The sequence below is a fragment of the Cicer arietinum genome, chromosome 6 (genome assembly GCF_000331145.2).
Source record: "Cicer arietinum cultivar CDC Frontier isolate Library 1 chromosome 6, Cicar.CDCFrontier_v2.0, whole genome shotgun sequence".
Lineage (NCBI taxonomy): Eukaryota > Viridiplantae > Streptophyta > Magnoliopsida > Fabales > Fabaceae > Cicer > Cicer arietinum.
This window is the reverse complement of record NC_021165.2, coordinates 12,026,068-12,042,046: the sequence shown is the minus strand read 5'-3', so window position 1 is coordinate 12,042,046 and position 15,979 is coordinate 12,026,068. Positions and strand designations below refer to the sequence as shown.

Genomic DNA, 15,979 nt, shown 5'->3' with positions numbered 1-15,979 from the left:
TGAAACGAAAGCAAGTATTAAGCCACCGTGATATGAGTATCGAGCATTGAAACTCTATCCATAGTTTTCAAATTGAAAATCGCTTTGCAAGATAGTCTGGTAATAACCTTTTTTTAAAAACATTAACCAGATTCTAGTGTAGTGTTTTATTCCTTTCACAAAACAAGGAAAAGTGTCTTTTCCTTAGACCACATTGCAGTTATATTTTAAAACGCACAAAAAACTCAATCTACTGGGAAGGAAAACCATTCATTTTAGCATAGTGGAAACAACCAGTATTCAGCTTGAAAATTTTCAATCAGTTCAATCACAATTTACTAAGACTCCTTGAGTGAATTTGAGATGAATCATGGTGATAAGGTTTACTCCTCTATCCAAAAGTTTAAACTCATTTAAACACCCCACATACCACATTGCATCCTTAGGAAACTAATTCTAGGCTCTAAATATTTCGCAAATGTCTAGCCCAAAAGGCTGTTTCATTCTCCAAAATTACCAAACTCGTGGCATGCACAAATTAGATAAGAGGTATTGAATCATTGATGTCACAGTTATCGTGATAATAAACCAAAGAAGTTATTGAATTGATCCATACTGTTCAGAAGTTATTGAATTGATTCATGCTGTTAATGAAGCCATAAACCCACAACATTATCTAACAGTTTCACTCCTTGCTGAAGCTTGTGGACAAAATAGGTTGAATAGCAGGAAAAAGCACAACAGCCTTACAAACATAGCACTATGAAACCATAAAACAAAGATAACACATAGAATGTGTTACATTATTATTTTCACCAACTGTAGCAATCCTTGAAGACATGCACTAATCGTCATCTCCATCTGCAATAAGACATTGCAAATAAATAAAAAACAATGATGAAAGTAAATTCACAATCTAAAAATACCAAAGAAAATGACAATCCGTAAAACACAACACCCAAAGTATTTGGCTATAGGAGCAACTGAAAGTCCAAAAACATTTAGTGCAAAGACACTTGGGTTGCTGGCAAGGAACATGCTTCATGCTTTAGAAATTACCATAAAATACTAAAATGTCAAACAATTCGGATGACGGGAAAAAATTTCTTGACTTGAAAAGCTAAAAGATAATTTATTAACAAATAAGAATATGACAGCCATTGGAACTATTCACCTATATGTCACTGAAATACAATAAATTAAAGTCAGGTCAATGCATTCAATCATAGTATGTACCTCCAGTTCATAAGTGTATAGTGCACTAGCTTCACTAGAGTGCTCAGTTCTCATGAATCATTCATCAGAAACAAACAATCTTTATTACCAAATTATCCAAGCCACTAACTTAAAAGATTGGACTCTTCTGCATATGCAACTATAGTTTTATATGGCGCAAGTTACCAGATACACAATTCTCTTCAATATGTGGTACAGATGCTCGATACGCTACCTCCTAAGTATGGTGTACATGAGGAGTATACATAGTAGGTACGCTGTTTGAGTTTGTGATACATTCTAATATACTAATTGGTATGCTAGCATTTTTTCATTTAGTTAAAAAGTATATATTACATGTATTAAAATATAAAATTTCATTGATAAAAACTAACTTAAAATATTAAAAGACATAATTTGCATAAACATTTTAACATATTCAAAGTAAATATAAAAAACAAAGATACTATCAAAGACAAACTTCAAAACATTTTTCTTTCTAAAAATATAACTACCTCAACCGTAAGTAGCTCTTCAGCTGAAAGAGATTGAGTACTTGTTCTTATATTCACATTTCACGATGTCAAGAGAAATAGATTTAATTGCCCGACCTTGTAAATTAGTTCTAATTCACTTAAAAATCAATTTATCACCACAATTTTCTGCTACAAGCATGGCCTTTTAAAAAAATGTATATGGACACCGATAGACTTGTTTGGAGGAAACTTATAGAAGGCTAGAAGATATGAGATGAGAACTAGACAATGACTTCAATGACAGAGAGGATGAGCAAAGAAAAGTTGCAGCAAAAGAAATCACTAAGCAAGGAAAATGAAATAAAAATTGAAAGTTTCATTTCATTTGCAGGTCCTCTGAAAGTCTTAAGTTGTGTTTTGTATTCTTAAGTTTGTCTTCAAGAGTATCTTTACTCTTTAATTTTAATTAACTTCAAGTATTTTCAAATGCTTATGTAAATCATGTCTTTGAACATTTTTAAGTTGATTTTAATTCATGAAGGTTATATTTTACGGCATGTAAAAGTTAAAACATAATCTTTAACTAATTAGTATATTGAGCATATATCATTTGCAGATACCGATTAGCATATTGACTATAAATACCCCTTTATGTACTCAATAATTAGGAATTAGCGTGCAGCATACCCTTACCGCTTAGTAAAAAGAATTGCAAAGCTGATAACTCTAACCAATTCATAAGAGACACGGTTGTCCCCTTACCCTCCATCATTCCCTTTCACCACGCCATTACACGTTATGATCTAAAATCATCAATGTAAATGCCAAGTGCTTCTTCATGTAGTGCCAGATGAATCTACCTAGCTAGGTCAATGTTTTAATCATCTTTTAAAACCTAATGCCAGCAACCAATACCGCCGCTTGATTCGACAAATAGATTTCGGCACAAACAACCAAAACCAATTCCAGTTTCCTCAAATCACACTCCCCCTATCAAATTTCTAAATCATCCAAAACCCTCATCCTAATAATTACTCAAAGCATTAAGGCAATACTAATACATGAAAAATCATAATAATCGAACAAATTGAGAATCAGAAGCACAGTAAAAATCACAATAATTGAACATACTGATAATCAAAGCACAATAAAAATCATAGAATTAAAAGATGCGAAAAGGATAAAACGAACCTATGTAACGTCTTTCGTTTGCAGCCTTAGCTTTTTCGAGCATCTTATCGAGGTCTTGTTCAACTTGAGCCTCCCATTTCAGAAGCTGGTTCACGAACACAACGCCCAATCCCATTCCCAAAACGTGCTCCCACGGATCTACACAATCGCATCATCGATTAAACAAAAACAAAAGAAAGAGAAATTGAAAATTATAATCGAGAAAGAAAGAGAAAGTTGAAAAGAAATGAATTACGGCGCATGTAGGGGAGTTTGCGGAGAGCGTTGGAATACATTTGGGTACCCAAACCCAGTAAGGCTCCGATCGTCGTCGCGCTCAGTACCATTTTTCCTCCGATGCGAGTCTCACACTCCGTTCTAGACTATCTCTTATGTTGTGTTCTTAACCTCTCTAACAGACCTATTTTTCTTTTTTCTGATTATAAAAATATTTGAGAAAGGAGATATACACAGTGTAAAATGGTTTTGCCCTCTAAATTTTGAGAAATTTCGATAAAATTTTGCTTTCTATCGCGTAAAGAAAAACTGTATTTTTTAAGTTCTACACCATTTTCTGCAGATAATTTAATCTCCCATAAAAAACATTTGTAATTGTACTTAATTTTTATATATAAATTTATAATTTTTTTATTAATATAATTAAGTTTTAATTTTTTAAATATCATAAATTTAAAATAAAAATATAAATTTTAAAATTTATTTTTTGTAAATGAATTTTTTTAAAAGTGATAAACATATATATATATATATAACTCATTCAAAAATAGTGTCAACATTTTAACAAAGATTAAAAATATTTTGATAATAATTTTGTAAGTACTAAAAATTATTAATTTTTTTTTTACAATTTTATATGAACTAAAAATTTATTTAGCCATATAATTTATGTATCTCGTATTTAAGTTTTAATATAATTGACGAATATAATATTATTAAGTTGAACGCCTTTTTGTTTCAAACTTGAATCTAAAACATCAAAATTTTATTTGAATTTATATTGTTATTTACCATCTTCAGAATTTGTATTCCGATATTTCATTCACTTTTATGAAATTACATGGTAAAATAAATAACTGTCAAAATATAAAATTATTTTACATCAAGAGTTTTCAAAATAAAATTATTTTACATCAAGAGTTTTCACTTTTATGATATTACATGGTAAAATAAATTATTTTTAACTCAAAAATGTTTTCAAAATAAAATCATTATTCATTACCCTTAAAAAAAATTAAAGTTAATAAAATGGCAGCCCCAAATTTTCTGAAAAAGTGACAGCTTAGTTGTCTAGATTGAATTAAAGCTTATTTGTTACAATTTTTTTAAATAAAAAATAAATAAATTCACTTGTTTGATACAGTTTTTTTTATAAATAGAACATAAAAGTTATTTAAAAACTATTTCGAATGACAAGTTATTATAAATAGTAATAAAATTTATTTTTAAACTGATTTTTTTTATAAAATAAAAAATAAATAAATAAAAAGGTATGCTTATTACAATAGCTTAAAACTTTTAAAAATAATGATTTTAAAAAATTGTTTTTAACAAAATTAGTCGTAACGTACTGCTCTTATGCTTAAGATTAAAAAAATATTAAACTGTTTGGTTCCATTTAAATTTTCCAGCTTTTTGAAACTAAGATAAATAAAAGAATTTGGTTAGCTCCTTTTTCTCGTAACAGGAATAAAAAAAATTTTAAAAGTTTATTATAATTTAATTTATATAGACGTAAATAAGATTTATTCATGAATCAAATGATGTGTAACCACGTCATTTAATGAGATAAAAAAACAACTTGTCTTATATTTGTTTAAATGAAAGACATTAATAAGAAGTGATTGAAAATAGACAAAATTGATTGTTTGTTGAATGAAAAATTAATGATTGACATCGACATAAATTAAATAAATTAATTTTTTTTTATTATTCATATTCTAAACGAAAGATAACATAAAAATTATGTAACTAAATATTAGTCATAAAATGGAACACGCATTTTTAATGGATAGCAATTCCCAATTAAAGAAGAAGATGATCATAAATGAGAAAAAAATACAAAAATCAAATACTCAAATGAATATTAATATCAATTGCACAAATAGAGTTATTTGGTATAAAATGTGATTATTTGTTAAATGAATTGTTTGAAAGTCTATTTTAAATTTTTAATATATTACTAGAATATGACATGCGAATTGCGCGAAATATATTGACTTTAACATGTTAGTGTTATTGTGAATAAGAATTTAAAATTTCAAAAACAATATAATTTATTCTTCTATTTACATCCTTACATTTTTTAGTTTACATCTTGGTTTCTCAACAAATAAATACATGACTATAATTAGTGTAAGTTATTTTATATCTCGAAATAGGAAGACAATGACATATGTGACAATTTACATGCTTTCAAACTTTTTTTCTTAGATAAACAAAAAGTGTGAGAATTTTTATATTTTTTAGTTTACATCTTTGAACTTTAATTCTATTTATATACTTCGATAGAAAAATTTGCATGTCCTCTGAAATATTAATATTGTGATGTATGGTTATATACTAAAATATAATTTTAGGGCTTATATTTATTTACATGGTATATGTATGGTTATATACGTTGAAACTTGTATGGTTATATAAGTTGAAACTTGAAACATGTTTTCTAACACCAATACACATCCCTTAAATTTTAGTGATACTGAAATTTCTCACCACTTCATTTTTAGACACATCGAGTCAAATAGTATAATACTTAACTCTCTAAGATTTTCTTAGACGAAGAATAATAGATAGTTCATGTATATAAGATAGACTTATCCCACATTTTTAGTTTCTATAATTATATATTTTATTCGAATTGAATATTACATAGTATCATTACTGGAAGAAAAAAAATATCTTTTATAAAAAATAGTTATTTTTAGTGAGATATATAAAACATACAAATCTATCACATGTCAATGATTAGATAATTAAAATTAATATTTAAATCAATATTTGTTGTATATTTTCTGAAATATTGATATTGTTATATATGGTTATATACTAAAATTCATTTTTTACTTTTTTCAAATAGTAATTTTTTTTTTTGTTGGTACAAAACAGTAAATTGTTTCATTACTAGAAAAAAAAAAACTAATTTTTCATTACTTTCAATTTATGTCAATTAATTAAATGATAATATTTTACGTTATCAATTTTCCGCATAACATTTAATGGTGAGTAATGATTCATTTTCTCTCTATTCTTATTATGCATTTTTTATAAATATTTTTTTGATAATATTATATTATGCATTTCTCATTACACTCAAATTATATAATCAATTACACTTATGAGTAATATTTTACACTTAACAATCAATTAGTTGAAAATTCAATTACTCGTTCAATCTAATTAAAAAAACCACGAACCACTCATAAGTACCATCATGCTATTTACCTAACTCTTTGTATTATTTAAACATGGTAACGAAAATAAATGAAATTGTATAACTTCATGTCATCTTCTTTCTCCACTAAATTTTATTCTTCCTCTATTTCCCTAATTTTTATTTATTTATGTCTTTCAGCATAATATTTTTTTAATTTTTTGATACAAATCATTTTCTTTTCTTTAACTAATATATATTATTTTGGATATGTCGAACACTTCTAAATTCTTAAACCACAAAATGATTTTTCTTATATAACATTTGGCATTTTCGGTTCCTTTATTCCTTATGTTTTCTCAATTCAAACCATCAATGCACCGTGAGTATTATTTCGAAAATATTTTAATATGTGTAGGAAAAAATATTAAAATTTTAAAAATTCCTACATAACTTATATACTTTAACAAAAATAAAGTTTATGATTATCAATTATATAATTTATTTTATAAATTATGGTTAATATTTTATGTTCATACACTATCAAATGTCAGTAAAATGGTACAAATTGTATACACAACTTTTTAAATCATTTTTTAAGCTTAAAAATACTCATTTAATTACACACTCTACAATATCTTTTATTGCATTTATTTTTCTTATAACTATAAAAATTCACAAGATTAAGGATGAATTAAGATCTAAAAATATATTTTAAAGATTATCTATATCTTTGAAAGATTATTATTTGACGTCTCGTCTTTGGACCAATTCGATCTTTTCTTTACTTCGTTCTGTCCTTATTAAACTATCAAGTTATCGGGTTTGGTTGGATTTAAGGACGAGTTAAGATCTAAAAATTGGGCCAGTAAAATGTTGGGTCTGGGTAAGGACACACCAAACATGTCATTTGTATACCTCTAGTTGGCGTGACCGAAAGTGAGCGATCAATGATGATAGAAGTGTTTGGTGGTACTGGCCGTGGTCAGAAGACGGTGGTGGTGGTAGAATATAGTTGGAGTGGTGTTTGTGCCTAATGATTGTGTAATGTTAATTTAAAAACAAAAACAAAATTTATAAAACCTAAGTATTTTTTTGAGTTTTTTAGAAAAAATAGTTTTGCAATTAAGTAAAAAATCAACTCAACTCTCATTTTACTCGAATAAGTTTTAGTTAAGAAATTGACTTTCGAAATTAAAAATCAGCAACTCACAACCACCTCAAATAGACCCTAAAAAACCAAAATATAATCAAACGAGTGTGCAATCAATTTTTTTTAAATATAGTTTTTTTAATTTTGAGTTTAATTTTTATTTGCTGTAAATGTAAAAAAAAATATATTGTCCACAAATCACAGTTGATCTCATATGTGTTACTTTAAAAATATATATGATTAAAATCAAATATTTTTAATAATATCACGATATTTATTGAACAATATTCAATATCTTTATAATAAGGATGTGTATAAAATAAATTCTAATTTTTAAACCTTTACAAATTTTTTGAGAGGACTAACTTTTACAATAAATCTTTATATTATTTGAGTTAAATTTTTAACGACGAATAATTTATGATTTCATTTGAACAAATAACTAGTGTTGTTTTTTCTTACTAGAATATCTGATGTTATATACATATTAATAATAATAATAATAATAATAATAATAATAATAATAATAATAATAATAATAATAATAATAATTGTGTAAAATCTATAAATGTAAGTCGGGTTATCGGACTTAAATTAGTCCATCAAGCCAAATTGAAAATTGGACCTGATGTGAAATATTGGATCGGAATAGTTCATATTTTGATTAGGTCACGAAAATTTGTGACTCAACCCAACCTAAAATACATGGTTCGGTCTTGCTACTTTTCTGTCGAACATATCATATTATATTTCTAAAAATTTGTCTAAAATATACTTAACCAACATGATTGTCTATTATTGTTGCATGCTGCAACATCTGTAAAGATTTATGAGATAAAACTCATCTATCTATATCTAACGGTCTCCATAGTTGATTCACCATGAAATCGATGTAAGGGATCCATTTTTCCGATTTAATTTTTTTCTATCTACAATTAAAAAGTTTATGTTAAAATAAGATGTCAAATTTGATAGCTCTAATAATAAAATCTATTGGCACCTAAATAAGTGTTTGAATTGGTGGTGAGATTGTCCAAATAAAATCACGGTGCTTTTGTCAAAAATTGTACGTTAGAGTTTCAATAAAATCAGGACGCCACATCTGATTTTGTCAAACTCCCTCTCAATCCAAAGATATACTAAGTAATGGCTTACTTTTCATCCATATATGTCCCAAAACACGGTGAATTGGTGATTAAGAGCATGATTGGTCAGTGCACAAAGCATATGCCTTGTCAAGTATAAAACACAGGCTAAGGATCAAACATATACAAAACACAAATGTTAGGTTTATAAGTTATGAACGAACATAAATTACACGAGACAAAATTCTCATATATTTTCCTTGCGAAAACACCAATTACACATAGTACATGTTATAGGGGAAATCACAATTTCACCATTCTAGTACATACTCCAGCGTTCTTCAAATCTATTGAGAATCTAAAAATAATAAGTTATGAAGAAAAAACTATGTTTGAAACTAAAAAAGTTGATCGCTAGATTAAAAGAGGATTTGGATTTGGAATAAAATAAAAAGTTTTGAGAGATAAGAATGAGTTGGAGGGAGAGTTGAACAATAAATGAACATACTCTCAAAGGACGTAATCCTCCACAGCTAGAGTTTGTCCATCATGTAAATATTCTGTGTCAGTATATACTCGGACAACGTCTATTATTGGAGTTTGGCATATTGGACACTTTTTGCTTTTTAGTTGCAACTCATTGGCACATTCAAGACATGCACACATGTGTCCACATCTGTAAAAAATATAGAGGCGTTATCAGTACTATTGTGTACAAATAAAGGTAGTATTTATCACAATTATTAGAACTAAATAAATTAATACCTGTATAAAATCGAGTTTACTTTATTCTCCTTGCAAATGCAGCAATTGACTTTCTTTGATGTTTTGTTATTGATTTTCTTTTCTTTAACTGCAATCATATTTCATATACAAAATGAGAGGGTACAAAAATAACAGTGTTCCTTATGCATCATTACCAAAACACTATTGTTAAACATCAATAATCACATACCTGTGTGAACCTCTTGTTTTTTGGATTGTTGTAATTGCATCTGCATGTCTGTGCAGTTTTTGATTGTTTTCCTTAGCTCAGACATCTCAATAGAAAGTTGTTCCATTTGGCCTCGCAAATCATATATGAATTGCATTTCCTATAAGCCACCAAAGTATTATGTCATTATATATGAAGACTTATAAACATTTATTTGGTTACATCTTAGTTTAAGAGTGTAATAAAACTCACAATTGAATGGTGATTTGATGGTGAAGAGTATTGCCTACTATCTTGATAGAAAGATTGAGATTGAGAATGCAATGGTGAGGATACAAATGCAACTCTATGAACAGAATCATCCCCACCACCACTGTCTCTATAACTCCATGTTGTTGAGGATGGTGTATGTACTGATGGTGAAGATTGATAATCACCAAGTTCGTGATCTGAACCACCATTAATGCTTTCATCTTCGTGTTCTGTTTCCTTCTCTTTAGGATTGCCCCTTACACGTAAACGATCATGAAAAAATTCCATTAATTGTTCCATACCCCCTTCTTCGTCTTCTTCGTTGCATCCATTATTAACTAGTTGTGTTTGTGTTCCCATGTGTGAGTTCATCAATTTATCCATCCTTACTCGAAAGTCACTAGAAAGTACAGTTGAAACTGTTTTTCTACAAATTAACATAATTTACGTTTAAGTAAGTGAATTTACAATGAAAAATTTACCCTATTATTGCTTAATCGACTATGCAACAACGCTAGACCATTTCTTATTCATTATTGAGTAAATAACCATTTTGAACGCTCAATGTGTGACTTATCTGTAATCCTTTTTTTTGTTAGTTGGTTTGGCCATCATATATGTCTTTCATTTTTTAGTTTTATCCCCTGATATATCTTTAGTTAGTTAACTTCTAACATAAGACACACTGAAAGATGATTTTGAAGTTCTATTACATTTAATGACTATAGTGACATCACCTCACACGTTTGGGGATGGTGTTTATGAACTTTTTTGGACTATCGAATTGTTCGAATATACAAGGAAAAGGAAAAGGTGAAAATAATGAGCATAATAATCTAAATACCTTTCAAGGAGCTTACGCCTCTCATCATTGTCAGATCCAAAGTCAAGCATTTCCTTATACCACTCCTGTCTCAGTTTTTCCCAGTAGCTTCTAGGCCGAGAAATAGGACTAATCCAGTCATAACTAGATATAGTTTCTTCACAATTTTGATTATTACCTTCTTTTTCGTCTAATATCTCATTATAATTGGCTTCAATAGTATCAAACCTAATTTGGTCTTTTTCTTCTACTTTATCATTCATTTCAGTTGCTTTTGAATCAATTTTGGATGAAGTTGCTTCAATAGTTTGTTTTGGATCATCATTTTGAGCTTCAAAACCATAACCTGGATAAACTTCTTCTTTCATAACGGCACTAGTAGTAGGAGCCACTGAATTTTGCTTATTATGAATGTCACTGATTTTCTTGCAGCCAACGGTATCTTTGCCAAGTTGTTTAGGATTGTTTACCTTTGTGAGGGATGAAGTTCTTTGTTCATCTCCTGTGTTAAATCTTTCCCTGCATTAAATTAAAATTATGAACCTAATAGTGCATTTTTATATATTGATGCAGTGGTATTGTTATTTGATGAGAGAGTCTCACACCTTATTTGCATAATTGTTGATCCTTGTAGTTGTTTGTTCCCTTCAAATGTCGTTGATTTTGGGTGTGATGGATCAAAAGCTGCTACTCCACGTTGCAACAATCTAAGTCGAAGTAATGACTACATACATAGTGTTAGATAAATAGTTAGTTGAGAAAATATACTCCTTAAAAATGAATTATAAAGTATATTTAATTACCTGAATACGACCTCTTTGTGTAAACTTAGAAACCGCACCACGCTCGACAAGATTGTTGAGCTCTCCACGTCGATCACTCTCAAATTGCATAATCAAATCATTGAATGCTTGACGCCCTCTAATCCGTGGGGAACTTGTGACCTGACAAAAACCTTTTTCTTCTACTAATTGTTTTGGTGTAAAAGCACGATCACGCTCTCTATATGGAGAACTAGTCACATTAATATTACTCACCTCGTGATCATTGTCATCACCTTGCATTTGATTTGTTACTGAGAGTTTCTTGATGATATCAGCAACCCTGCTCCTCTCACTTTCAGCAGCATCTGAATTACAATGCAGTTTTGGTGAACAAGGTTGACCACTACTTTGTCCTGTTTTATCATATTCCCAATCCGAAAATGGTTCATCACACGATTCTCCTTCTTCTAAGACTTTATTATGTTCTTCTACATAAAATGCATTCATTTCATTGCTGCTTGCATCAGAATTAGTTCTTCCAACTGACGTCTCATTCTGGTTTGTGCAATTGGATTGGTTGAGCCTTTTTTCCCATATTTGAACAAGGGAAGAAGCACCAAGGTTTGATGTTTTTTCACTTTCAAATGAACTATCAGAACGAGGAGGGGAAACAGAAACTTCTCTGTCTCTTCTGGAATTGAAACTTGATGACCTTGAAGGAAAAATTTGCAACACATCATGAACAACACCTTCATTATTCTCCATATTTTTTGTTACTTCTCGAGCTTGCCTTGCAGCCCAACGATCAATAGTCTTTGAATGCCTTGGACTCACCAATGCAGATAATGAAGAATCATATTTGTCTCCAAATATATTATGAAACCTTCTTGTGAAATTTAGGCTTTCAGAGTTGTTGTTTTTAGCAACTCTTGAAACCCATGTTGGTTTTTTATTGTTCTGATTAGGTGTTGAATCAGAGGAGATGAGAACAGCGTTGCAAGTGTTAACATGGTCTCTCACCTTGTTTTTGGGATGTGTAATGCATGCATCACAATCATTATGGTTCTTTAAAGTCAAAACACAACCAAACGGAGATGAAGAAGCGATTTCAAACTTGGATGATGCCATTTTCTCTATGTTTCTATTGGTTATTGTTTTTGCTTTGTCCCAAACATACTCACAAAACCAAAAAATAATGTTATGACTATGTAGATTTTCTTAACATACAAATGAATACGAAGATGGAATCATTTTATTTCAAGATAAAGGGTGGCTAGAATGAAAACATTCCAACGACGTCTAAATTTCCTTCTCTAAAGATAAAATTTATTTTTCTCTCAAAACTTGGTATAAACCGCACAGAAAGACTCCGATAAAAACGCAATGAAAACAGAAGAGTAAAAGGTGGTGGAGAAGGGGTGGTTAGTTATTAATAGTTATCATTACATAAAAGCAAATGAACTTTTTATGGTTAATAAATCGTTAAGAAATAATCATCAACCCATAATTCTCGTTTTCCTTGTCTATTGTTAGAGCTCTTGCATAACAAAATGAGTATGAAATTATGGTTTATGTTATCGTCCCTTGTTTTATCTTTATCGAAAAAAGGATAATAAGATTAAAATTAAAGTAGGAATCAAAAAATATTATAACATTTCTAATGCATATCAATTGAATTATGAAAAATATACTACAACCTTAATATTTATCACAACATGTCACAAGAAAATAAAATGTTTAAAAGTTGATACACTTATCTCATGGTGAAATTCTTAAGAAGCATACTAATTGCTAGCTAAGTTAAGTTCGTAAGGAAAGATTCGAAAATCTATATTTTTACTTGCATTTTAGGCTACTATTCAATGTGATAGATATGTTAATATGTTACCTTCATTTTTTCAGCAACACAAATAATGTTCAAGTTTTTTTATATAGAATATATAAGGCAAAAACAACGTTGCAAAATCAAGAGAAGATATTTCAAAATTGAGGGATTTGAAAATGGTACATGCATATTGAAAATATTGTTATCGTCATTATGTCACGACAGGGTAAGAAATTAATTAATGATCTAAACTACCATAACATGAAAAATTCTTAAAGACCTACAAAATTTTACATCAAAAATAATATTGCATGCACGAAAGAATAATAAAACTACTATAAAATAAATAAGAACTCCCATGAAATCTAATTCTTATCTATAAAGAAAATCAAAGAATGTTTTTTATTTATTTATTTCAGTTTTAATATAATATTAATTACTTTTTTAATTATAACATATCATTAATATTATATAAACTACTCTCAAATTGCTATGTTCCACTTTTTATTTATAATAGTAGATAACACATCAATGGTTATTAACTATAATTTGATAAAATTACATTCTATTTTCTTTTACTTATTTATAATATGTGTGACTTGAATAAAATTGACATCACTATGAAGTGGAAAAAGTAATCACTACGCGAAAAAACGCATATTACAGCGCTTTTTTTAAGCCATTTACATCGCTTTTTCAAAAAAATAAGCGTTGTGGAAACGAGCGCTGTAAATGATACAACAGCGCTTTTAAAAAAGCGCTATAAAACATGTAAATACAATGCGCGCTTGTTATGCACATTTTACAGCGCTTCTTCACAAAAAGCGTTGTAATATGCACCCCATTATATGAGTTATGGGTGTGCATTTTACAGCACTTTCTCAAAAAAGCGCTCTAAAATGCACACCCATAACTCATATATGGGTGGGCATATTACAGCGTTTTCTCAAACAAGCAAGTGCTGTAAAAGGTGCACCATTAAAGCGCTTTAGAACAACATTTTACAGCGCTTTCACAAAGAAGCGCTGTAAAATGCCCACCCATAATTTCATATATGGGTGTGCATATTACAGCGCTTTCTCAAAAAAGCGCTGTAAAATGCCCACCCATAATTTCATATTATGGGTCTGCATTTTACAGCGCTTTTCTTGTACATTTTACAGCGCTTTCTCACGAAAGCGCTGTAAAAGGTGCACCATTAAAGCGCTTTAGAACAACATTTTACAGCGCTTTTTAAAAAAAGCGCTGTAAAATGTGTGTTTTTTTTTTTTAAACGCTGTAAATTAATTATTTGAAATGAAAAGCGCTTTTTAGCTTTTTATGGCATTTTTTTAAAAAAGCGCTGTCTTTTATCTTTGTATCCAAAATTATTTTGATCCAAAATCACTTCACAATCAGTAGAACAGAACATATTATAGACAATCAGTAGAACAGAACATATTATAGACAATCAGTAGAACAGAACATATTATAGACAATCAGTAGAACAGAACATATTATAGACAATCAGTAGAACAGAACATATTATAGACAATCAGTAGAACAGAACATATTATAGACAATCAGTAGAACAGAACATATTATAGACAATCAGTAGAACAGAACATATTATAGACAATCAGTTCACACAATCAGTAGAACAGAAATCAGAACTCTGTAACTTTATTAACATATATGTAACTCTGTAATTTACAACCTAAGTAACTACATTCAGATACATATATACAACCTAATTTACAACCTAATTACCTACATTCAGATACGTATATATATATAACCTAATTTACAACCTAAACTACATTCAGATCCATTATATAATAACTAACAGATCCATTATATGCATATATTGTGTCCTATGATCATTTACATATAATAACTAACAGAATATACATTATATGCACTAGCTACCATATAATATTCAGATCCCTTGCCCAGCACAAGCTATTTCCCAGAAAATCAAATAATTTTCATGTCAAGCACGTACTGACACCATTCTTCCTTTAATTCCATCAGATCTTCCTCAGAATATGATGGACTGGAATTGGCAAAGTACTGCAATATAAAAATTGAACATATTATATTAAGTTAGTATCAAATATATAGATAATTTATATATGAAAATCATATAATGCAAATACCGTACCGTTTCTGGGATAATAGTTTTATTCTTCTCAACAATCTCCTTCATGAATCTCAATATGTAGTACCCACAGTCGATGTTATTTGTTTGACGAGGGCACTTTATTGAGATCCATGTAATGTTATTAGACTTCTGCTTCGACACTTTAGCACCTCTTTGAGCTCGATAAACTTTTAAGGCACTATCGAATGAATAAATGTGATTATTAGAGCATGAATATTTATATATATATATATATATATAAATATTCATGCTCTAATAATCACATTTATTCATTCGATAGTGCCTTAAAAGTTTATCGAGCTCAAAGAGGTGCTAAAGTGTCGAAGCAGAAGTCTAATAACATTACATGGATCTCAATAAAGTGCCCTCGTCAAACAAATAACATCGACTGTGGGTACTACATATTGAGATTCATGAAGGAGATTGTTGAGAAGAATAAAACTATTATCCCAGAAACGGTACGGTATTTGCATTATATGATTTTCATATATAAATTATCTATATATTTGATACTAACTTAATATAATATGTTCAATTTTTATATTGCAGTACTTTGCCAATTCCAGTCCATCATATTCTGAGGAAGATCTGATGGAATTAAAGGAAGAATGGTGTCAGTACGTGCTTGACATGAAAATTATTTGATTTTCTGGGAAATAGCTTGCTGCTGGGCAAGGGATCTGAATATTATATGGTAGCTAGTGCATATAATGTATATTCTGTTAGTTATTATATGTAAATGATCATAGGACACAATATATGAACATGC

General features: G+C 29.1%; 2 protein-coding genes across 2 annotated transcripts; both read right to left on the bottom strand.

The window, feature by feature from the left end:
* Positions 1-557: 557 nt before the first annotated feature.
* Positions 558-3,438, bottom strand: LOC101500558 (uncharacterized). Its single transcript, XM_004504574.4, has 3 exons — positions 3,097-3,438; positions 2,862-2,999; positions 558-840 (listed from the first exon to the last, which is right to left on the bottom strand). The coding sequence occupies exons 1-3, from the start codon at positions 3,185-3,187 to the stop codon at positions 824-826; spliced, it is 246 nt and encodes an 81-aa protein (XP_004504631.1). The 5' UTR covers positions 3,188-3,438; the 3' UTR covers positions 558-823.
* Positions 3,439-8,698: 5,260 nt separating this feature from the next.
* LOC101500244 (uncharacterized) lies at positions 8,699-12,370 on the bottom strand. Its single transcript, XM_012716940.3, has 8 exons — positions 11,282-12,370; positions 11,084-11,202; positions 10,500-10,997; positions 9,656-10,082; positions 9,425-9,563; positions 9,235-9,322; positions 8,978-9,145; positions 8,699-8,816 (listed from the first exon to the last, which is right to left on the bottom strand). The coding sequence occupies exons 1-7, from the start codon at positions 12,368-12,370 to the stop codon at positions 8,980-8,982; spliced, it is 2,526 nt and encodes an 841-aa protein (XP_012572394.1). The 3' UTR covers positions 8,699-8,816; positions 8,978-8,979.
* Positions 12,371-15,979: the final 3,609 nt, after the last annotated feature.

Bases quoted from the DNA above. Each gene is read 5' to 3' on its own strand.
- LOC101500558 (XM_004504574.4), bottom strand. From the start codon at position 3,187: ATGGTACTGAGCGCGACGACGATCGGAGCCTTACTGGGTTTGGGTACC. The intron at 3,000-3,096 runs GTAATTCATTTC...GCGATTGTGTAG, and splicing joins CAAACTCCCCTACATGCGCC to ATCCGTGGGAGCACGTTTTG.
- LOC101500244 (XM_012716940.3), bottom strand. From the start codon at position 12,370: ATGGCATCATCCAAGTTTGAAATCGCTTCTTCATCTCCGTTTGGTTGT. The intron at 11,203-11,281 runs GTAATTAAATAT...CTATGTATGTAG, and splicing joins CACAAAGAGGTCGTATTCAG to TCATTACTTCGACTTAGATT. The intron at 9,323-9,424 runs GTATGTGATTAT...ATATGATTGCAG, and splicing joins AAAACAAGAGGTTCACACAG to TTAAAGAAAAGAAAATCAAT.